Source organism: Microtus ochrogaster, chromosome 7, assembly GCF_000317375.1.
Source record: "Microtus ochrogaster isolate Prairie Vole_2 chromosome 7, MicOch1.0, whole genome shotgun sequence".
Taxonomy (NCBI): domain Eukaryota; kingdom Metazoa; phylum Chordata; class Mammalia; order Rodentia; family Cricetidae; genus Microtus; species Microtus ochrogaster.
In genome coordinates this window covers 11751101-11775186 of record NC_022014.1, presented here as the reverse complement: position 1 = coordinate 11775186, position 24086 = coordinate 11751101, and the positions used below count along the sequence as shown (strand labels likewise).

At 45.7% G+C, this 24086-nt stretch overlaps 1 protein-coding gene across 7 annotated transcripts in view; it reads right to left on the bottom strand.

Annotated features, from left to right (window-relative positions):
• Clec16a (C-type lectin domain containing 16A) overlaps positions 1–24086 on the bottom strand; it is a 234270-nt gene that overhangs the window by 130133 nt on the left and 80051 nt on the right. For all 7 annotated transcript variants that reach the window (XR_003377160.1, XM_005349306.3, XM_013347335.2 and 4 more), the window contains 6 exons: positions 22626–22726; positions 11616–11738; positions 9139–9248; positions 8225–8269; positions 5649–5699; positions 2771–2899 (listed from right to left, as the gene is read on the bottom strand). Coding sequence is in view for 6 of the 7 variants with exons in the window: in XM_005349306.3 (XP_005349363.1) it covers positions 2771–2899; positions 5649–5699; positions 8225–8269; positions 9139–9248; positions 11616–11738; positions 22626–22726 (559 nt within the window). In the remaining variant the exon portion in view is untranslated. The remainder of the gene's footprint in view (positions 1–2770; positions 2900–5648; positions 5700–8224; positions 8270–9138; positions 9249–11615; positions 11739–22625; positions 22727–24086) is intronic.

Genomic DNA, 24086 nt, shown 5'->3' with positions numbered 1-24086 from the left:
AGTCTGAGCCTTGGGCTGGCCCTGGGACAGGTGCTCAGTTCACCTCTTCTGGCTTCCTTGCCACGTTTGCAAGCTGCTGGGGTTAGGAGACAGTCATTCAGGTTAGAAGCCCACCAGGGCCGCAGAAACTGCTGTGGAAGTCAGTCATCCTGAACAAGATTGAAGCAGGGTGATGTGGGCCCAGCCCAGAGGGAAAGCAAGTGGTGATGTTAGAGATGTACAAAAAACATCCATACCCTTTGAACCAGAAATTCTGCTTCTGGGAACTTCTCCTAAAGAAATAATTCAAAAGAAAGAAAACACTGTGTTCATGAAGTAGCTCTTATAGTTTAGCTGAAAAAAAGTAGAACATAACGGAAGTACCCCACTCTGGTTAATGGGAAGACACCCCAGGAACGGGGCAAAGTCTCCTGGGAAATCTTTATATAGTTCTGAGGAGTCACTTACAAAACCATCAGACAGGTGAGGCAGAGGAAGGAGAGTCAGAAGTTTAAGGTTATCCTTGGCTATAAAGTGAGCTCAAGGACAGCCTAAGCTATGTGAGACCTGTCTACAAAATAAACAAAGAAAAAAAAATCCTCCATTGTGGGCAGGAGGTGACGTCACTGGTAACATGCACGAGGCTCTGAGACTCATATCCAGAGCTTCAGAAACACCACTACAGTAGGAGAACTTGCACTACGACAGAGGAGGGAGCAACACTGTGAGAGTGAGACTGGGGAGAGACCCTGTGCCAGTATGAGACGGTGAGTTTGTAGACAAAGAAAGGAGGAGAAGCAAAAAGATGTCTGCAAATGTTGAGACGTGTCTGAACTTTCTTCAGTGTGTAACACATAGTCAAAGAATGAAGCAGAAGTGTCCCATTTCCTTGAGGTTAATAGTGACAAACACAAAAACTGCTGTTCTTTACAGGAAACAGAATGAGGGGACACATCTGAAATCCCAGATATCTGGGAGGCTGAAGTAGGAGGATCGTAAATTTGGAGACACTGTCTAAACAAAGTTTAGACAGCAGGCAGAACACTCACTGAGCATGTCCACTGCCCTCAGGCAGAACACTCACTGAGTGTGTCCACTGCCCTCAGGCAGAACACTCACTGAGTGTGTCCACTGCCCTGGTTCCATCCCTGGTGCAAAAACAAAACTTCAGCACAAGGACCTCTGCTTCATACTGGCTTCCCAGATAGTATATGAAGATGGCTACTGCTTCAACTCAGATTTTAATGTCTGCCACAGCCCCTGCTGGCTCTTTTCCTCTGTACGAGTTTAGCAGGGACTGTGAGTAAAGCCCTCTTGGTTACCAAAGACACCAGCACACTCCACTGTTGTTCCACCAATGTCCTCTCAGTGTTTATTCTGCCAGAAACTCTACAGCCATCGCATCAGCTATTTCAGACAAAAGCTGAGGGGGGCACAGGAGAACTTTAGGCTCAGGGAAGTTAAGTAATGCTCCCAAGGTCACACAGAATAGGGCTTAACCCCTGTGAGCCTGACTCATTTTTTTTTTTTTTTTTTTTTTTATTTTTTCCAGACAGGGTTTCTCTGGAGCTTTGGAGCCTGTCCTGGCACTAGCTCTTGTAGACCAGGCTGGCCTCGAACTCACAGAGATCCGCCTGCCTCTGCCTCCCGAGTGCTGGGATTAAAGGCGTGCGCCACCACCGCCCGGCTGTGGGCCTGACTCATGAACCTGTAGTTTTTCTTAGCCACTTCTTCCAACTGCACCTACATGAGTGGGAATAGCCCAAATTCCAAGTTTCGATTCATTCATTTTCCCTGGACCCTAAGGACTCTGATGACTTTTATTTCAGCATGGCTGGCATGACTCAGGGGCACTTTTGGTATTTTTGGTCTTATACAAAAAAAAAAAAATGTATTGTGTGCACTTGTGGAGGTCAGAGGACAGCTTACAGGAGTCTGTGGTTTGCTTAGGGGACTGGGAATGTGTGTTGCTTAAACATACAAGGTCCCCACTTCCTCTGCTGCCCCTGAGCATGTGATTAAAAGTACCAGAAGGGTGAAGGAGGTTGCAGAGGCCTCTTGTCTGAGGCACACCCCACTTTATGTGCTTCCTGAAATTCTGAAGTGAAACCCCTCTGATGCTCTGGCCACAAGCAGACCAAGGAAGAAGATGTGGTAGTCATCTGGATGCCTCTAAATGATCTATTCACAGTCACGTCTCCAGGGAATGATTTTCTAGGAAAAGGCAGTGTTGCTTTCTAAGAAAGAAACTGAGATCTTACGCAGGAGATAAAATACTGTGAAGAGCCCGACTGAGGCTGCTTCCTAGAGTGGCCACCTCAGAAAAAAGTGCTGATAAGGGGATCACCCTCTGCTGCTTCTGAGAACTTGGCTCTGCAAACACGTTCTCTTGCCTCCTGGCCAGCATCATGCTCTCACTACCAGACACCTTGCTAGTATACTGCCCTGGGGTTCTAAGACCTTGAAGTTGAGGTTCACACCCACCTCCCCTATACTGGGTGTTCTAGGTTCTGCTCCGCTATACTTCAAAGAAACTTGGTGTGGCTTCCACTCAGGGTTTTGGCTACACTCTGCCCTGGTGCAGGTAGTCTGACAGCTGTCCACAGAGGTGCCAGTGGCCACAGAATCCCAATCTCCTATTTCCAGGCAACAGGCTTTGGAAAGCCATGTGTGGTAGTCGGTGTGTGTGAGGGGGTATTCTCTACAGGTGACTAGACACATATTGGAGGCAGTCTTTAACTGACCTAGAGACCCTTTCCCTATGACCCAGGAGAGGCCAGATCACACTTACCCGCCGCGTCTTTTCCACATCACCACATGGCAGCCGCTTCACAAAATCAATGCCAGTCAGTGGAGTGCCCGTTGGGGGCAGGAGGATAGAAGCATCCATCATGAGATATTCCACATTCATGGGCTTTATCTAGGAGAGACAGACATCACAGGAAGCCTCAGAGAAGGGCGGGTTAGACTGAAACTATGCTTCCAGTTTGCAAGATGAGTGGCAGGCCTTTTTCCTTCTCCCAAGTTGTGGCTTTTCCCTTCATTTCAGCTAGGGGGCCCCAAGGCCACACAGTGCTGGCCTTCCTTTGTAGGACACATTAAACATGGTTGTCTAGAGGCCTGAGCCCCTTTCTCATAATCCCTGTATTTCAGAGCAGGATGACAGAGTCATATTCCCACTCCAGACTGCTCTTGGCATTGGCTTTCCAGCAGGGCCTCCTCACAGTATCCATTGGCTGGAACTGCAGACCCTCTCCAGGAAATTCCCTCCATTCTGCTACAGGGGTGGGAGACAGCAGTGAGCCCCAGGGCCCATTATCCCTTTAGCAATAACCCTGAGTTGCTAAGGGATATGAGAAGAGTCCGACTTGGAGGTCTAATTGCAGCCTGCCTCCTCCAAGTCCAAGAGCAGCATTCAGGACAACTTCACTTTAGTTAGCTCAGCCGCCAATATCTTAGGGGCAGCTAAGGACCGACTTCACTTGCAGAGACTAGGGTGTGTCACCTTAGTATTTCTGGAGAATGTCAAGTATTGTGCAGTGGAACATACTATAAACACTGGAATAAAATAAGCAAACCTCAGAAAGCTTCCTGAGTGGGGTGGGGTGAAGAGAGGAGAGGAGAACACATTTTTTGCTTATGGGCTTTGCACAAGGCCTCCTGCTGGGTATTTCACATCTGGCTGGGGCAACTCAGAAGTGTGGGCCCCACTGCACAAATGATAGCCAGGCTCAAAATGTAAGTAACCTGCCCAAGGCCACAGAGTTAAGAAGCAATGAAAGAAACATAACAGGGGCCAGAGTTATGACTTTTCCAAAATATAAATAACATGTAGAATTTACATTTCCAAGCTGCAAAGGGTACTAAGGATGACCAGACTAGCGGAGGGAAAATGAATACCCATAGGGATTGCCTACCTGGAACTGATGGTCTGAAGGGGAAAAGTCTGAGCTGCCCTAAGCATGGCAACAGGGGCTGTGTGGGCCAGTAAGGAGGCATGACTTTGAAAAGGTCCATTCATGTCTCAGGGGTGTAGTGTATAAAGATGTGGTGAAGGCCATGCTGCCAGAGCCCTGGAGACAGGCTTGGAAGCCAGGGAGCCACTTAGCTGTGCTGCCTGCCTTTTTCTTTCTGACACTTTAAACACTTTGGTTCATTATAAATGTCCCCATCACTTCATGCTTTGGTGAGTTATGTCCATGAAAAAGCTCACTTATCATCTATTTATCTAGTGCTACTTGGGGGCTGATTCTGGAAATGCAGAAAGACAAAATAGAAAGTGTCATCGCCACAGTCTGTCCTCTGTGCTCCACGGAGAGGCAGGGAGCAAAAGAGAACAACTCCGCCATGGAAGCCTGGCTCTGCCACCAGCAGGCTGGATAGACTTAGGGACATTACTCAGCCTCTGACTCCCATGTTCCTCATCTGCACAAAGGAGATAACGGCAACAGCTCTTTCAATAGGTAAAGACTCTGCACTGAAGTTCCAGGGAGAGAGAGAGAGAGAGAGAGAGAGAGAGAGAGAGAGAGAGAGAGAGAGAGAGAGAAAACACAAATCCATTTTTTTTTGAAAGAGCAATTCATTGCTGAACACTCTACAAACCAGATTGCTTAGAGCTTCTTGGCCATGGAGAACTGGAACATTGCAATCTTAGAGCCATGTATCTTTAGCTTTCTTAATAGCTTGTTTCTTGCTCACCTCTGTCTGACCACACATCCTTATGACTACCAGGTGAAACTTTTTGGGATGTGTTAATCTAACACACCATTAGCTTCTGCTAACCTTAAAGCTAAGGATGCCATCAGATAGCATTTGAGACCTATAGTAGAAGCTTCCCGCACTTTGCTGTAACCTGTCTCCTGATGTTCACATTGATGTATTTGAAAAGTGCTTGGATTTAGGATTTTGTTTTGTGACTGAGTTCCTTGTCAAGATGTGTTTAGGGCAACCCGAGTACTGAACACAGTCACTTATATTTAGCTCTAAAATAAACTCTCACTTATTCTCTTTAAGGCGAGAACTGCGATTTGTGTCAGATTTAGTTATACAACATGTTCTTCATCCTAGCAGGAATCAGTCTTCATTAAAAGGACACCTCTCTTTGACTGGTACCCAGGTGACCCTAACCACCTTACAGACACAATGCTGTTGCCTCCTGCAGCACTGGAGCAGCACCAAGGGCCTGTCCCTTCTCATAGGGAAGAGGCTGATTTCCTAAGGAGCAGTGGAGAACTGACATCAGTTGTGGGGCCTAGGGTGAATAACTTTAGTATTTCCGGAGAATGTTAAACATTGTTTAGGACATGCCATGAATGCTGGAGTAAAACAAGCAAAAACCAGGAAGCAGGGGAAAAGTGGATATTTGTACTTTTTCATGTGGGCTAGTGTGAGGCTTGCTGCTGGGTAATCCACATCTGGCCAGGGCAGCTCAGAGGTATGTACCCCACTGTACAGATGACAGCCAGGCTCAAAATGTAAGTATCCTGTACAAGGGCACAGAGTTAGGAAGCAATAAAAGCAGACATCTCAGGGGCATGGGAATGAATATAATCTAAATAGTGGTGGTGGTGATCAAATCTATCTCACTACCAGTCTTTGCCACTTGATCAGCAAGTTTGGCAGGCACAAAGGTACACACTAGCCTCCATATGTTCTGGCCCTGTACTTACTGTCATGCTCCTGTACTCATCCTCAAACATGTCCAAAAAAATCTCTTCTCCCTGCAAGGAAAAGAAGGGAGTGAAGAGAAGTTTACTTCTACCCCCATAAACACAGTACTCCAAATGCTGCACTTGGCTTTTGAGGCCATCTGTTTTCCATTACAAGTTCTTGTAAATCACCAGAAAGTAAAATACACACGTGAACGTGAGCACACATGTGTAGATGAAAGGCCAAATATCAAATTGCACTGCTCAACATTCTCCTCCTCTCTGAAAGCTCACTGAGCGAGAGTTCTTCTGTCAGATCACTTAATTAGAGCACAACAACAATGGCATAATGTATAATTAAAACATAGACAAGGTTAATATCTCAAGTGCTTAACATAATTTCCTTCTCCAGAATGATTGGAAACGGGGGAAATGCTGGGTAAACGACCATGTTAAACATGTGAGGCCCATCCATTTCTAAGGGGAAGGACATAACTACCAATACTTAGCACTAAGATTATATTGCTTGCTTCATTTGTTTTTGAGGAAAGTCTTGAGGTTTGGTTGTTAGGGGCAATGACTGCCCAGGATTCCACCTTGGACAAAATTCAGCTCCTCCTGTTTTACTGTAAGAATGGGATGGCAAAGATGTTATGTGCCAGAAAAGGACAGGCTGGAGCCCATGTCTGTCAGGCCAAACTCTGTGAAGGCAAATTAATACACAGAAAAGGCATGGCCCGAGTCTGCCAGTCAGTAGGGGCTTGGGAGACGTCAGTGCTGCTACTGTCTTGAAGAGTCAGAACCACTGTGTCTCTCTGGGACCCGAATAAAATGCAAATGCAGCTTCTCTTCTGTTTGGGACCAGGAAGTAGCTTCTGGGAAATGGCTCCTCTGTGCCTCTCTATGTTCACAACCTCAACATTTCCAACAGGCACACAGACTTAGAGCAGTTCTACTGGGAAGAGGTCCAAAGAAGAACAAGGCACTCCCAGGTTTCTTCTTTCTTCTGGGCTAAAGAGGCTCACTGGATTCTTGCTTAAAAGCCAAGTGTGCTTCTCTGAAGGGCAGCTGGGATTTCCTCCCCAGAGTGTGGTGGCCCACAGTGGTGCCCCTTTGTCTGGGCATGTCTACAACTACAGCTGATCAGGTCACCTGGTCCTGCCAAGGCAGAGCTCTAGATTACAGGACTGGGCTTTAGTGCAATTAGCTGACAGCAGTGGCAGCAGGAAAGTGAGACAGCGCTGCCACTTCCCCTCTCCGGAGCGCCGGACTTTGTTTAGGGAAAGCAGGACCAGGATTTATAGAAACAAAAGATGAGCTCACTAGGGTGACTAGGATGACTAGCCATGTGCATGAACCCACTACAGCTGAACATTGGCATTCTCCATGTGAGGACCTGGAGGGCGTAGGTGTGGAGGGGGTGTGTGTGGGGGGAGCGGACCCTCACTGCACACCCATCTGTCTTAATCTTTGTTCCACCTGGTGGTGTCTGAAAGGACTGCTGCCGATGGGGTTTTCTCACAGCAGCCCAACTCTGCTAAGGCCCAAGCTAAACTGTTAAAGCTTGATATCCTAAAGCAATCACTTGAGTCGGGCAGTGGTGGTGCATGCCTTTAATCCCAGCACTAGGGAGGCAGAGGCAGGTGGATCTGTGAGTTCGGGGGCAGCCTGGGCAACAGAGCAAGTTCCGTGACAGGCTCTAAAGCTACACAGAAAAACCCTGTCTGGGAAAAAAAAAAACCTAAATAAATAAATAAGTAAATAAAAACTGAAAAAAAAAACCCACAAAAACCGAACAAACAGAAAAACCTCCCCCCAAAACAACAGCAACAACAACAAAACCAAAACCACAAAGCAATCACTTGGAACCTGAAGATAATGTCTTTAAATCCTTCAGATCCTAAAGGTCATCTTACTAAACTCAAGATAATTTTTTAGACGCTTGCATGAGGCTTCTTAGCATGCATGTTTACACATACATTACCCACGTATATAAGTAACAAAATCATGCATTACACAGGTATACAAGTAATAAAATCATAGTAGTTTTCTATGTATTAGGATACATAAGTCACAAACATATGACTTTGCCATACACATACATCTCACAAATTATAGTAAATTCAAGAGTAAGTGATAAACAAATTGCCATAAACTAGAAGTCAGTCCTTAAAATTTTTATTGTTCTTATAACAAAACATAAAAAGTTTAGAGGCCACAGCTCTGGAGACTATGAAATTGAGCATGTGTGCTCAATATTCACAGGTGTAAAAAAAGAACTGAAGGGCTGACAAAATGGCTCAGCAGGTAAAAGTGCTTGCAGTAAAACCTGATGACCCTAAGTTTGGTCCCCAGATTCCACATAGGAAGGAGTATAACAGCTCCTCAAAGTTCTCGTCTAACCTCTATATATACGCCTTAGAATGCACATATGCACATACTTATAAATGAATTCACATGTGCACACGTGCGCGCACGCGCACACACACACACACACACACACACACACACTGAAGATTGTGTATAGGACTAGACCCCACCATCCTATACTTCACAAGTGATACCCCATGCTACTGCTTCCCTGTGCTGCCAAGTACCTTATAGAAATGCCGTACAAGGTGGACACTCTCTTCTCTTGCACCCTGTTGAAAAAGAAGGAAAATGTGAGGGACACATATCTGAGGGGAAACGGTGGGTGACTTAGTTAAGCAGGGGAATAGGTTATTGAACACAGCTATGTCTCTGCTTTAATAAAACACAACATTACTTCACCAATGTGTGCATATATATGTGGGAGTGGATCAGAACAGACACATCCAAAGGTAAACCTCAGCTGTTCTTTTTCACCTCTGCACTGCTTACATTTTCTTTCTTTTTTACCCAAGACAAGGTTTCTCTGTGTAACAGTCTTGGCTGTCCTGGAACTCACTACGTAGACCAGGCTGGCCTCAAATTCACAGATCCACCTGCCTCTGCCTTCCAAGTACTGGGATTGAAGGCATGTGCCACCACTGCCCGGCTCCTACATTTTCTAAAACTAATGAAGGGGAACAAAAGATGATAAAAGATACTGAGAACCTAGTAAATGTGTATTTTAGCACACACACACACACACACACACACACACGCACACACACACATATACACGTGCACACACACACAAAACAATAAACCAAACCAAACCAAACTAAAACAAAAACACCCAACATGGTAGGTGGATACGTTTCTACATGTATAAAAGCTTTGTCACATAAAAGGAACATATGAAAACTTCTGGAGCTGATCCAGAAGTGGATTATTCCAAAAGAAGCTACTGCAATACAAGAACGTGGTCTGGATGGAGGGAGGCATCTCTGGACATGTGTAGGATCTTGGGAGTCACAGGTGTCTCAGGCCCAGCTTCTCTGAACTATGCGAGGGATGCTGTGGAACAGGCAGTGCCAGCAGCCTTGTAAATGATCTCCTCAGCTGAGGGACAGCATAGGAAGGGAAGGGGAAGGCATGGACTCACCTCCAGACAGGCCAGATGCACATCCTTGATGACGCAGCCAGAGCTGGTCAGTACTTGCTGCTTCAGGAGCAGGCAGCTCAGTTCCAGTGTGGCCAACCGAATCCTGCCATCTGCAGAGCACACCAGCGTCAGCCCGGTACCCCAGAGCCTAGTGCTCACCCCAGGTACAAGAGGTCAGCCCAGTACTCCAGAGCCCAGTGCCCATCTTGTTTTCCTTTTTTGAGGGAATTCATCACCTGAAAGACAGTCTTGCTCAAGGCCTCTTGTGTCCAGGGGAGCCCAGAGGGAGCTACACATGTCAACTCCCTTTCCAGTAGTTACAAGTCAACACGCCCTGGTAAGCCTTTTAGCTCCCATCTGTCCTGAAGTCCCTTTATCAGCTGAACAAGGGAAGATGGGAGAAGATGGAAGGCTGTGCTGTAGCTGTGCCTGTCCAGCCTGTTTCCCACTTCAGTACGGGTTCAAAACCAACAGCCCACTCTGGATCATGTAACTCAGTGGAGTTGAGCCTTCTCTCCCTTCTAGAATGAGTATATCACCTGTTAGGTCTCAAACTCAGGACAAGTCTCACTCAGCACTCCTCACCCCAACCCCTACCTAAACCTCTCCCTCCCAAGGGCAGGGCTTCCTTTCCTTTCCCCCAGCCCCATCCCTATCCCTATATAACAGCCATTTTGGCTAAGCTGGTCTCTTGGCTGAGGCCAGGGTCTCAAATAATGTTTTCAGGACTCTATGCTATGTTCTGGGTTGCTACTGGAAGCCATCTCTTTCCTCCTAGGGAAGACACCCATCACCCAGAGCAAGGCCAACTACTGTTAAGCAAACTGTCCCATGGGTCTTTGCACTTTATCTAAGGAAAGGTAGAGGTGTAATAGTAGAAAGAGGAAGCAGAGAACCTCTGGGCCTTGTTCCTGAGGTCTTAGACCCTGGAGCCCAAGCACACACTCCCCAGGGACATACCCTGAATACCAGCCCTTTTGTTAATAATGCCCTGTAGGTGCTGTTGAAACAGATGAGAAGAAAAATTTGTTCTTAGTTATATACATGCAAAGCAGGTCTTGCTTAGCATAACAAAAGCTCAGGGAAAGTGGTCCCTACTTACTGATGCAGCCCCAACCCACCTCCTCCAGACCTCCCATCCCCTCTCCATCCAGAGGTCTATGTGCATACTCCCTCTGCTGGTCAGCAAGCTCCTGCCTTCACAAGTGCAGGTCAAAGAGCAAACCCTATTCTTGGCCACAACACAGCTCCCCTCAGTGCCCTAACCCACGTGGCTCCCACTGCACCCTGCAAAGCTTGCTCCTGACTCCAGCCCCAGGAAAAGGCTCTGCCTCCTTTAAGTGGAGCTCTCAGCAATAACTGACCCCAAGGAGTACGCAATGTCTTGAGTCACACTCTGTGTCCTAGGTTATCTCTTTTTCTTTGCTACTACTAGGTATGAACAGTGTCTCAAGGGCGGCTCAATCCACGACATCCCTTTCTTCATCTAGACCTTTACAGACCATGCATGTTGTTCCCCAATGCTAACTTTGTCCTGACCTCTGAGTGTAAGACCCCATCTCCACAGTGACAGCTTTTGGGATTTGAAGACCATCAGATGTGGCTCTTAGCTGGTATGTAGGATACAATCAGAAAGCATCTATTCTGTGAATAACTGCTATGATACCTGCTGTCACCCTGAGGCCACTGATCTGGCTTTCCAGGTCCTTCTCCCACTTGGTAGCATAGCCACATAGTGCTCTAGTCACCACTTGACCAACTCTGGTTGACCTGGTCCAGGCTTACCACACCAGGCTGCTTCCCCACGGGGGCAAGCAGGTGGCCAGATTGTCCCCTATGCATTCTCTCATTCTAGTAACCTTTCTCCTGTCTCTGTAGAGAACTTGCCATGCAACTATTGACATTCCAGGCCAAGTAACTCTGTGCTGTAGAAGTCCTGTGCAACCTGAGATATTTAGCAGTATCCTGGACTTTTAGCCACTAGAGGCAGGAACATTCTTAGTCATTCAGCTTAAAATGTCTGCAGTCATCGTCACATATGTCCTGAAGGAAAAGTTACCCTAGCTGGAAAAGCCGTGCCTAGAGCTTCATTCCATTCTGTCATTGCCTTAGTAGTCTGGGTGCTGGGTCAAACCACTGGAGACACTGGGCACAAGAGTGTACTTTCACTCAACCCTTCAAATGGGTTGCCCTCACTCTGAGTCACAGCCTACTTCATTCCCACAGTACGGCCTCAGGCTTCCCAGAGAGGAGGGTCCCAGCCATCACAAAAGCAGCAGAGTAAGGCTGGTGCAGAGAGAGAAAAGAGAGAGGGAGCTACAACCAAGGGTAGGGACAACCCCAGCGATAAAGTCCTGGGTCCAATAAAAGACAAATGCTGGTGGCTAGAGGAAAAAGAAAGGGGTGAGATTTCTCCACATCCAGAACCTAGGGCTTATGGTGCCTGGCTAGGGATCTAGCCCCTAAGACAGGGGTACCTGGTTGGGCAGCATTGTTCATGATTCTGATGAGTCTCTCAGCTAGCAGATGGTTGTAGGTGGTTTTCTCAACTGCACTTGGCACTGGGAGCTGGATTCGCTCCAGTTTTTCAGGATCCATGCCTAGAATGGAGAAAGAAGAGAAATGGCCAATGGCAAAGCTGCCTCAGTGAGCATCTTCTTCCTAAAACTTCAACGTCAGCCTGTGTTTCTTCTCTGTAAAGTGAGGCCTGGTCACTGCCTTCTGTCTGGGTTCTATGTACACTGAACATGCATAGATATAGCAAAACATACAATTTCTGGTGGTGGGGAGATGGTTCTGCTGGTAAAGTGCTTACTGCACTGGTATCAGGGCCCAAGCTCAATTCCCAGAAGCCATGTACAGTATGTGGCACATACTGTAATTCTAGTACTGGGGAAATACTTGGGGCTCACTAGTCAGAGAGCCTAGCCCAGTTGGTGAACTCTAGGCTAGTGAGAGACCTTGTCACAAAAAACAAAGGGGGTGGTGCCTAAGGAAGACCCAGGGTTGGCTCCTAGCCTCCAAACACATGCATATGCTCACACACACAAATGCATGCATGTGCACAAAATCATACAAACCATATTATTTTCTATTGCCATTTGGTGTGATAACTAACAGTAACTACGAAAGCCAGATGGAATAGTGTTCTCACATTCTAGCCAATGACTGTTGACTGAACTCACTGGAGCCCAAGGCCTACTCCGTCTCTATTAGAAGCAAGGGCTGGCAAGCGCTTAGCAGACAACAGTGGTGGCATCTCTGATAGATGAGGCAGAAGCAAAAAGGAGCAGCTTTCCCACAGAGCAACTCATTGCTGCTCTCTACCACGTCTGTGTGCCACATAAGGGCAGCCCTCTGCTGGGCACTTTCTAGCCCTGCAGACACAGACACAGAGAAACAGAGATGAGACATATGAGGCTCCAACAACCACAACCTTAAGCTCTCACTGGTGAGCTCTCATGCTGGCAGTAGGCTCTGAGCTGAATGGGGATGCCAGCCCTGCCCCTGAGGAATAGATCAGCAGAGAGGAGCCGAGTTAAACCTTTAGTCTAGGTAGGTGCACAAATAATAAAAATTCATAAAGCATATCTACCACTAAGACACCAAAAAAATTTTCCCCCTCAGGGGAAATGAATAGTATTTATTAAAAGACAAAAGAAAGGGTGGGGTGGAGGGTGGCAAAGGAAAGGGAATGGGTAAGTCTGTAGCCATAGGCCATGAGATTATTTTTCCTAAAGAACTGCCAGGAACTGAGATGGCAGGAAGACCTGCCAGCACTGCTACAATGGTACAGGCCCGAGGCAGCGCTCTGCTGCTGACTCCTATCCTCTCATCTGACACAGCGCTTGACCCAAGCAAGGAGACCCCTGTGGATTGTTTATGCCTGAAGCATAGTTTTTCCTGTTATTCTAGTTGGGGGAGGTGGTACTCTCAGAACTCTTGAAATGTGGTCCCTTGAGTACCAGGTGAGGCTTTGTCTAGAACCTTGATGAACAGTGGAGGTGGCACAGCTGGTTCCCGAGGAATCCCTGCTCTGTGGGTGCACAGCACTGGTGCCTTAAAGCAGTATTCTGCTTTGTTGAAATGACTTGGGCAGGAAGCAATAGCCTGAGGGTTGTTGTGTAGGCCTCTCTCATGCCCACAGTGTGGCTCTGAAGCTGAACACGTAGATTCTGCATTTTGATGCCAACTGTCCAACTTGGAAGAACTCTGAAGTACATAGTAAAAATGGCAATCCAAACTTTTTGGCCTTTACTTTCCTAGAGGTATCACTCCTGTCCCAGCATCTCTCCTTCCTTCCATTTGAGGGGAGGGACATACAGGGCAGGACTGCTGCTCTATGGCTCTGAGCAAAGCTCTGGCTGCCCTTCCTCCCTAGCACACTATACCATCAGCTCCTCCAGTCCACAGAGGTGGAGCCTCCTAGATAATAGGCAAGCTGGAGCCAGAGCTTGAGTTTCCATAGGGAGGCCCTTTGTTTTTTTTCCTGGGATTTCTCTAGCTTTCCTTAGACTTTCTGAAACATGAAGAGATCTGGGGCAAAATCTTCCAGAGACAGGAAGAAATCCCTCTGAGGTCATTTTGTTCTTTCTTGGCCATCTGTCAGGGGAGGATCCCAGAGCCCTGAACCCCTCACTCTGGTCCACACAGTATATCAAGCATGCCTTTGGCGAAGAAATTGAGGCTCAGTGTGATGGTCATAGAGCATGCTGAAGGCAGCAGGGCCACCTTTAGATGACTCCAGAGGTGACTGAAATCCAGTTAGGGAGGGATAGTGGCACCACTCATATGGGAAGCTCACTATGAAAGCCACATTCAAGGGGCTGTACATTCTAGGGCTCAGCAACAGTCACCACCTCCAACCAACCAAAAGCTCAAGCTCTATAGGCAAAGATAGAATTTTCTGGAGGAAGGGTAGGATCTTATTATAAAGACAGTCTTCCTAGTGCCTGCACAAGAAAAATAATGCATAAAAATAAGTCTTCATAAAGTGAGCTCAAAAAAAAAATGTTTGCCCAAGGCCACAAAGGTAACAAAAAAATCTGGAGCCAACTCCATCTTCTGTCTTTCTGGCCCATATCACAAGATCCCTGCTCATTAGTTCTTCCCTCTTCCTGTCCAAAGTATGTGTGCCATGCTATTTAGCAGGGTTCTCAACACAAAATCCTCTGGGTTAGATCTTAATGGAGTTAACTTTTTTATTTTTGAAAAAGGTCTCACATGTACCCTAAGACCGCCCTACACCTGTCTATGAGGCCCAGGCTGGCCCCTCTCCACCTTCCTGAGCATAGTAAGAATTACTGTTATGTGTCACCACACCCACTGCATTAACGCATTTTATTATTTGAAATTTTTAATTATATTTATGGGGATATAGGCAGAGTGGGCAGAGGACAATCTATGAGAGTTGGTTCTCTCCCTCTACTATGCGGGTTCCTGGGGATCAAATTTAGGTTGTCAAGCTTGGCAGCAAGTACCTTCATTTGTTGAGTCACCTTGCCAGATTTAATTTTAATCCAATATGGCCTACTACAAACAAAACAAAAACACAACCAAAGAAACAAAAAGGTTCTACACTATGACAACTGAATAGAAGAAAAAGTTATCACAGAAGCAGCTGGAGGAAACAAGAGCCTAGCAGTTTGTGAGCTGAAGACAGTTCAACCGTATGCCAGGGGACAGAAAGCATTCTGTGACAAGCACCGCATCACCACCACCACCATTCTTTGGAAGCCAGGTGTGGAGAAGCACTTGATCTGGGATTTTAACTACCTGACTAAAAGAAAATACTGGCTGATAGTGGTGAAGAAATAAGGTGAACTCCACTTAACTAGATGGAATTACAGATGTGGGTGTGTCTGGGAGGGTGTTTCCATGGAGCCTGAACAGAGCACGCAGACCCCTCCTCAGAAGCATCATTCTGCTTCCAGACTGAGGATACAATGTGACTTGTTGTTTCATGCTCCAGCCACAGTGGACTGTGTCCCTCTAAAACATGACCCAACATGACAGGGACACATGTATGTAAAAGGTAAGAGCAACAGATGTGACACGTATGCACCATAGTTTTCAGTTACAGAAAGGCAGGTTCTGTGGCAAACACATTACACCTTCATTTTGCTGTCTGAAATAAGCCTCGGGAATAATATATTGTCCTATGTGCTCAAATTTCAAGTGTCTCAAAAAAATTTCCAATGAAACCCTCACACGCAGCATATAGCCAATTGAGATCTACCTCCCGGCGGGCCATTTGCTTCTTCATTCCCTTCCTGCCAATGGTCGGTATGGTTGGAGGGACTTGAGTTCATAGCCTAGGCTGGTCCAAAGAGTCCATATTGCTGCAGAGTGTCACTTCCAATGAACTAATTCAAAGAATCCAGAAGAGAAAGGGAAGGCATGGTTCCACACTGCAACAAGTGACTAAACCTCCCTCCCAACTCTGATTTCTGGATTCTTCCTTCTTAGCTGCAGTGCTTGCTCATGCCAAGGTTGGAAGACACCCTTAGCAAAGATATTTATAGGAGGCCATGGAGACCTGACCCAAGACTAGAAGGGAGCAGGTAAATATATCCACTAGTTTTCTGTTTCTTGTGACCTCCAGGTTCTCCCAAGCTGTATCCTGTAGGCATTCTCAGAGCTGGAACACTTTAGGCCAACTATGCTGAGAGCCCAGCAGATGTTAAGTCAATTTCCAATGTGCTTCCCATGCTGAGCTTCTGGCAGCTGCAATCTGGGTGGTGCTTGCTGGTCCTCATGCCTAGAACTTTGTCACCTACTTTCTAGCTTTCCCTTACCTCTTGTGCTATTCCAGGAACTTCTCAACAAAACAAAACAAACCCCAAAGTCCAAGCGCCTCCTGGGTAAGCAGCTCGGGTTGGGAAGAACAATGAGTGAACTGGAAAGGCTTAGGCATACAGAGCTGCTCTGCACAGACTCCACTCAGACTTGACCAAAAGCGCAGACACTAACCAGAATTCATTATGTGGCTGACTGAATCATGATACTGCCTTCCTCATCAGGCAACCCTTCCCACTGTGGGCTGCTCATTTCAGTGCAGTATCTCATCTATTAAGATTTACCGGAAGGTCTGAGCTCACATTTGGTTTCTATTAACAAAGCTTTTAGGCTGAAATTGTCTTATAAGGGAAAAAATATCTACTAAGAAGAGAATATCTTGTTCGGGACCTGCTTCAGGGGAAAGGATATGGAGAAGAGAAGCTGGAATCAAGTGTAGATAACCACCAGAAAGCCAGCCAATCAAACAGCTACCATTCAAAGTCACCAAAGGCAGCCCCTGTGCTCAGTGGCCAGGCTGGCACACCAAGTGTAGTAGCTTCTCTACCAGCAGCTTCCCCAAAGAACTGGCCTCGGGTGTCAAACTTGAGCTTTTCCCACTTCTCTTTAATTTGCCTCTCTAAATGGTCCATTTCCACTGGCTTTGAACATTATTTGCCACAGAGAAAAAGGAGTCAGGAGTCAGTCATCATCCAGATCTCTCCCACCACATCAAAAGGAAGACATATTCCCGGCCTTGAGCCTCTCCTGTCTTCCCTTAGTGACTGACATTAGCACAAGGTACTTGAGCCAACTGTAGCAGTCACCACCAACTCATCCTCCTGCTGGGCCTACACTCTTCACATTAAACTCCGAATATTCAGTCTATCAGCATCTCCAGTTCTGACTCCCAAGCCTGTCACAGCTCTCCCAGCTCCATTTCAGCTGCCCTAAAGGTCTCCACTGCTTCCCAGAGAATTGTTCAGCTTCTCTCTAGCAGTGTACACCCTACCCTGAATAATCTGTTCCCACTAGCTGGAGGTTCCTCTGGAAACTTGCATCTGAGGATATTCTTTTTTTTCCCTTGTTTTTTAAATTACTTATTTTATGTGTATGTGTGTTCTGCCTGCATGTATGTCTGTGCAATACATACATGGATTGTTAACAGATGGTTGTGAATCACCTTGTAGGTGCTGGGAATCAAACTTGAGTCCTCTGGAAGAACAGTTGGTGTTCTTTAACCACAAAGCCATCTCCCCAGCATCCTTGAGGCCATTTTCCTACCCCTAGAGAAGGGTTTCCCACTATACTTGGCTCCCCCACCAGCCCTAATAGGCCTACATCCTACTCCTTGAATACGTATGTATTTCCCCACTGCAGGGCCTTTGCCTGAAGCAGTCTGCTTTATCCTTACAGAAGCTGTCCTGTCTATAGGAAAATTCCGTGGGACAATGGTCTTGTACCCTGTAAAGACATGTCACTTGTATTGGTTTAATAAAACACTGACTGGCCAGTAGCCAGGCAGGATGTATAGGCAGGGCAACCAGAATAGGAGAATTCTGGGAAGAGAAAAGGCTGAGTCTGCAGTCATCACCCAGTTGCAGGGGAAGCAAGATGAGGGTGCCTCACTGATAGAAGGTACCGAGCCACATGGCTAACACAGACAAGAATTATGGTATAATTTAAGATGTAAGAGTTAGTTAATACGAAGCTTGAGCTAAAATCAGAAATGAAAAGGGGGACACAACAACAAACATGGAGGAAATCCAGAGAATCTTAGGTCATATTTTGAAAACCTGTGCTCTACTAAATTAGAAAACTTAAAGGAAATGGACAACTTTCTGAATAAATATCACTTACCAAAATTAAATAAAAAGCAGATAAGCAAATTAAATGGACCTATAACTGCTAAAAAAAAAAAAAAAAATAGAAATAGCCATCAAAAGTCTCCCAACCAAAAAAAGCTCAGGACCAGATGGTTTCAGCATAGAATTCTACAAGATTTTCAATACCAATACTCCTCAAATTGTTCCACACAAGAGAAACAAAAGGAATACTGTCAAACTCTTTTTATGAGGCTACAATTACCCTGATACCCAAACCGCCAAAAGATGTTACTAAAAAAGAGAATTATAGACCAATCTTACTTATGAACATTGATGTAAAAATACATTTGCTGATGATATGATAGTTTACATAAGTGACCCCCAAAATCCTACCAAGCAACTTCTACAACTCATAAACATCATCAGTAATGTAGCAGGATACAAGATTAACTCAAAAAAAAAAAAATCAGTAGCCCTCCCTTGATAAATGGGCTGAAAAAGAAATCAGAGAAACAACACCCTTCACAATAGCCATAAATAGCATAAAATATCTAGGAGTAACTCTGACCAAAGAAGTGGAAGACTTGTGTGACAAGAACTTTAAATCTTTGAAGAAAGAAATTGAAGAAGACACCACAAAATGGAAAGATCTCCTATGCTCTTGGGTAGGTAGAATTAACATAGTAAAAATGGCAATTTTATCAAAAGCAATCTACTGATTCAATGCACACTTCAAAGACCTCAAAAGAATAATATTCAACTTCAGATGGAAAAGCAAAAAAAAAAAAACCCCCCCAAAAAAAACAAAAACAAAAACCCAGAATAGCCAAAACAATCCTGTACAATAAAGGAACTTCTGGAGGCATCACAACCCCTGACTTCAAACTTTACTACAGAGCTAGGTACTGAAAACTGCCAGGTATTGGCATAAAAATAGACAGGAGGGCCAATGGAACCAAATCAAAGACCCAGATATCAATACACACATCTACGAACACCTGATTTTTGACAAAAAGCAAAAAATATAAAAGGGAAAAAAGAAAGTATATTCAACAAATGGTTCTGGCATAACTGGGTATCAACATGAAAATAGATCCATATCTACTGCCATGCACAAAATTCAAGTCCAAATGGATTGAAGGCCTCAACATAAAACCAACCTCATAGAAGAGAAAGTGGAAACTAGACGTGAACACATTGGCACAGGAGAACTCTTTCTAAATATAACCCCAGACACTGAGAAAAATAATTAATAAATGGGACTGTCTGAACCTTATAATAATAAGTTTTATAGGTTAGATGAAATGACAAAGTCCTTGAAAGATTATCAAAACTCATTTGAAAGAAATGATCTAATATCTCCAATAAGAAGTTTGATGGTTAAAACCTTCCTTCAGCTGGGTGTGGTGGAACACACCTGTAATCCCAATACTTAGGAGGCTAAGACAGAGGGGTTGCAAGTTTAAGGCTATCTTAGGCTACATATCTGATCTCAAAACAAAACAAAAAATCCTCATAGAAAATACCGTGTCCACACAGCTCCACCGGTTCAAAGAATACTTACAAAAGAAATAATCCTAGCTTTTTAAAAAAATATATAAATACCCCAAGAAACTAAGGAGGATGAATTACCTTCCAGTCTTAGGTACATCACTGCAGTGTAGCCAGATAAGAGAATTGCAAGAAGTCTATATATAGATCAGTGTTCCATGAACACACATACAAAAATCCTTAACAGTGAGGGTTGCATATCAAACTCAGATGAGGCCTCAGCACTGTCTATACCAGGAATGATGGTGCACATCTGCAATTTCAGCATTTGGGAGGTCGGAGGCAGGAGAAGCAGAAGTTCACAGTCATCCCTAGCTACAAAGTGAATTTCAAGATAGACTGGTATGCACGAGATCTTGCCTCAAAAAAAAAATCCTTAAGAAAATATAACAGGTCAAATCTAGCAAGGTCCATAAAATTTCATAGCAGGTAGCATTAACCCAGAGTGTCACCAAGGAGAGCTGAAAAGAACGTTGGAGAAGGTGACTTCTGAGAGGAACCTCCATAGTGGTCATTGGAAAAAGAGAAAATAACCCAAAAGACTACGAGTGAGTTCAAGAAGGTGCAGATTCTCTGAGGAACAGGTGTTACGTTGTACTAATTAGGGTGGCTCCTGGGTTTCCAAAGAAGAGTCCCACACACAGGGCTGGGCCCTAGGACCAGTATGTGCTATGTATGATACCATCCCTAGCCAACACTGACCTGCTGTAGAATAATCTTTTTGTACACTGTGAAGATTTGTCACTTGGATTGGTTTAACTAAAAGCTGACTGGCCAGTATCTAGACAGGAAGTATAGAAGGGACAGCTAGGCACAGAGGACTCTAGGAAGAAGGGGTCACCAGCCAGAGAGGAAGCAAGACATACTGGAGAGGTAAATGCTACGAGCCTCAGGACAGCACATAGATTAATAGAAATGGGTTCATTTAAGTTGTAATAGCTAGTTAGTAATAAGCCTGAGCTATCAGCCAAGCATTTATAATTAGTATTTAGTCTCCATGTCAGTTAATTAGGAACTGGTTATTAGGGCAGGAAAGAAAAGTCTACCTTCCAGAGTCAGGCACAGCACCAAGCTGCAGACATCTGACTGACTAGGCCAAATTGGAGCCCTTGAAGGAAGGCTCATCAATACTTACTGCCAAGGTTTCTAACAGTCCTTTCCAGTCCTTCCCATCAGCTTCATGGCTCCTGTGAGGTGCCCCTGCCCAGCCTTCTCATAGACTTTTTCTTTTGGCCTCCATGGAGGAGAGGTAGTTTTCATTGCTTATTCACAGGAACATGGTTGAGTTCAGGGAGGAGCACGAGAGGTGCCTCAAGTTGACCTCTACCAGAGTTCTGTTGCTGCATCCGAGTGTGACTCTGCTCCCAGCCCCTGCCAAAGGTCTGAGAAGGGAATTCTAGAAACCAAACCAAGGTGGTCTTGATAGTCTACGGAGCAGGTATGGGGGGGAGAGGTGGAAGGTAAGGGAGAAACTGAATGTTCCTGAATAGCAAAGGACAGAGAGTCAAAGCAGTCTCGCTGTAAGGGGTTCTATGGAAGGTGGACTACAATAAATAGCAATACCCGAGACTGGAGCAGGAGCTGATAATTGCAGGCCTAAGATAATAACCATGACAGTAGGCCCACCCTCATTTTTCTCTTTACTCCTGCCTTGGTTTCCATCTCCACGCCAGGCTTGAGCCAGCCCTGTACATGCCAGAAAGGAAGAACAGACAAACTGATGAGAAACTGTCAGGAACAAAGGAAGCAAAGTGCTAATGGTCATGGCAGCTGTGACTCTGGATGGCAATGCTAACAAAAACAGAATGGCAGGGAGTGTATATTTACGGGATGAATGCAGCCTGGCAAGGTGTGCTGGAACACTGGGCAGAGGCATCCAGCATGCCAAGAGCAGGAACTGACTACAGAATCGGTCATGGAGTTGTCTGACTTCCAGTAATGAATTCTAGGGTAGAGGCAGTGAGCGGGGTGTTGGAGGGGCCGTAGGGGAAGGAAGGAGACTGTATGTATGGGAGGGGATCAGACACAACATCAGCAGGAATTGGAGCCCGTCATGCTCTTTAAAGTCTCAAGTTGTAAGACTGGGCTAAAATACATGGGATTCTGGGTTCCATCTCCACCCTAAACCACAGGAGGAGGAGGAAGAGGAGCAAGAGACGGAAGAGGTAGTGGTGGCTTGAGACCAGGTCTTTAGCTTCATTATAAGCAGAATGGTTTACACTGAGCAGAGCTGTTGAGAATATCCTTCTAGAGAAGAAACCCCAGAGGCTGCCTACTGTAGTTACTAAGGAGACAAAACCAGTTATGGCCCAGACATGCAGCAGGCATTTCCACAGATGAGAAGCACCCAGCAGCAAGCCACATGGACACCACTGGTGGCTACGGGTGCAGCTGGTTTTCTTCTTAACAGCTTCCTTAGAGGGCATGTGAGAAACTGATGCAGAAGCTGTCTTGAAGAAGAAGGCTGGGGACAAAGCTGAGGGGAGGCATTTTCCACTACATGTTTTTGTGCTGCTAACTGACTTAATTTGCATGACTAATGTTTAAGAATGATTAAAAAATAACTGAGACTTAGCTCTGCTTTAATGACTCTAGCCATAGGCTGTCTTAGCAAATAGTACTTAGTAGACATCTACTCCCAACAAGCTGAATATTAACCTCCTGCAATGTCACTTGACACCATGCGTCAATCTATGTCAACTCCAGTTCTCATGAATATTCTTGAGAAAAGTCTCCAAACTTGAGTGTGGGGAGCCAGGTGGGCCAACAGCAGAAGCTTTTCCCAGCACTGGGCACTGAGGGAGGAACTGGTGTATGTCAGTCAACTGTCAGTTCTGTTGGAACTGGGGCCTGGCCACACACACAGCCTGAGCCAGGGAAGCTGGAGAACCACACCTCTCTTCAGAAAGGAAACCTACGCTTCCACCGAAGTCTATTTTAGCACTGAGCCCACGGTAAGAACATCGAGTATTATAAATAGCAAAACCAAGGTTCCAATTTGACTGGTTTTGCTCTGATGTCAAAGTGGTCGTTGGTCAGGTTAGTTGTAAAGCAGAGAGGGGTCTGTAGAAAGCCACAGTGGGAAGCTGGCCTCACTGGTTTAGACAGCCACACTTGAATTTCCCACCACCATGCCTGAGTCACCAATGCCTGTGGCTTCAGTCTGCAGAAAAACACCTGAGAAATTGTAATGTGGCTGAAGAAGAGCACTGTAGTAGTCACTTCAGAGGCCAGAAAGGAAACGCCTTCCCAAAGTGCCCTCCTTCTTCCCTCCGTACCAGTGAACAGCAGAGCACTGTGTCAGACACTGAAGATGGTGAGGAGCATGCCTACCTTTGTTATGAGACATGGCGTACAGGAGGCAGAGCACGAAGAGGGCATGGTAATCATCATCGGGGCTGTCCAGGGCATGGTATACCATATCCAGGAAGGGCCTGGAAAAGAGGAGAGGTCTATAATCTTCTGGACACATGTACATTTTCCCTCTCTCACCTGACAGCAACAGCTGGTTTTGTTTCTTATAGGTCTGGACTCTAAGGCCACTAGTTTGTGGTGAACACAGTATGTGCCTGGTGCAGAATCAGGCACTGGGAACACAACCATACAAATAAGAGATGGGCTTTGACCTTGAAAAGCTGCTATCCAGAGGGGAAAGTGACCTCTTAGTCATTTGACATCACTCACTGGGTGTCTCAGATGCTGGAGACACTAGGTACAAGTGCCAGCCATTCTGCACTCCCTTGCCAGCTGGCAGAGACAACACAGGCACACATCATCACTTTAAAGGAAAGACGGAGAGAATAAAGAAGAAAACGGGATGCTCTAATGGACTGATACCACCTGGCCAGGCACATGAGTAAGTTTAAAGTTACAGTTATGGAGTCAGACTGCCTGGGTTCAGATGCTGATCTGTCTTCTTCCTGCTAAAGTTAGTAATTATCACTTCTGCTGAGTGCCATAACTGTCCCACCTCCTCAACCACACAGAAGCATCCCAGCCAGAGGCTGACTGGAGGGTCTCGGAATAGGGTCATGCACTGTATTTGATTGTTATATTTAATATTTCAAGGACACTTCTCCATGATTTCATTTTGGCAGTGTCCTGATTCAGCAATTTCTTGGGCTAATATTCCTTGACTAGAAGAATTGATAGTGAGGTCTCTCACCTCTTGTGCTCTGTGAATAAGATATAAAGAGTTGCCATAACCTGGAAAATGCACATCCCAAAGGCTGTCCTTCTTGGTGTAGGGTCAAGGCTAGCAAGACTCTTCAGTAACAGACAAGAGAATGGACATGGGCAGGTCTGGGGCAGGAGACTCTGATCCCTTCTGAGGTTGCCCACTGAATACCAGGCCGAGGTCAAGAATGCCAAGTACTCCAGAGTGAACGCCCAGAAGTCACATGGGTATTCGCAGCATGGACTGCCTATGAGGGTGAAAATACGGCTGCTCAAGGCAGATCATCCGCTGCAGAGTCTTCCACACCATTTTGAATACTGTAGGCCTTTGATGGGACAGTGCGGGATAGAGTGGAGGACCTTGAGCATGCTGGGCAAGAGCGCCACTAGAGTTATACTCCTAGCTCCTCATCCTAAGCCCTCAAATCCTGATGTATCAACACAAAATATTAAGCTGAAAAATGAAAATAAAGTAGTAAAAACATATTTGTTGTGTTTCAAATAAACACATGACACACAAAAATTATAAGGAAAGACCTTAAAGTGAACATTGACATTCAGTCTCTATTTTCTAGACCCCAGGATGGGGCTCCTCCATTCAGACCTGTCCACAACCCT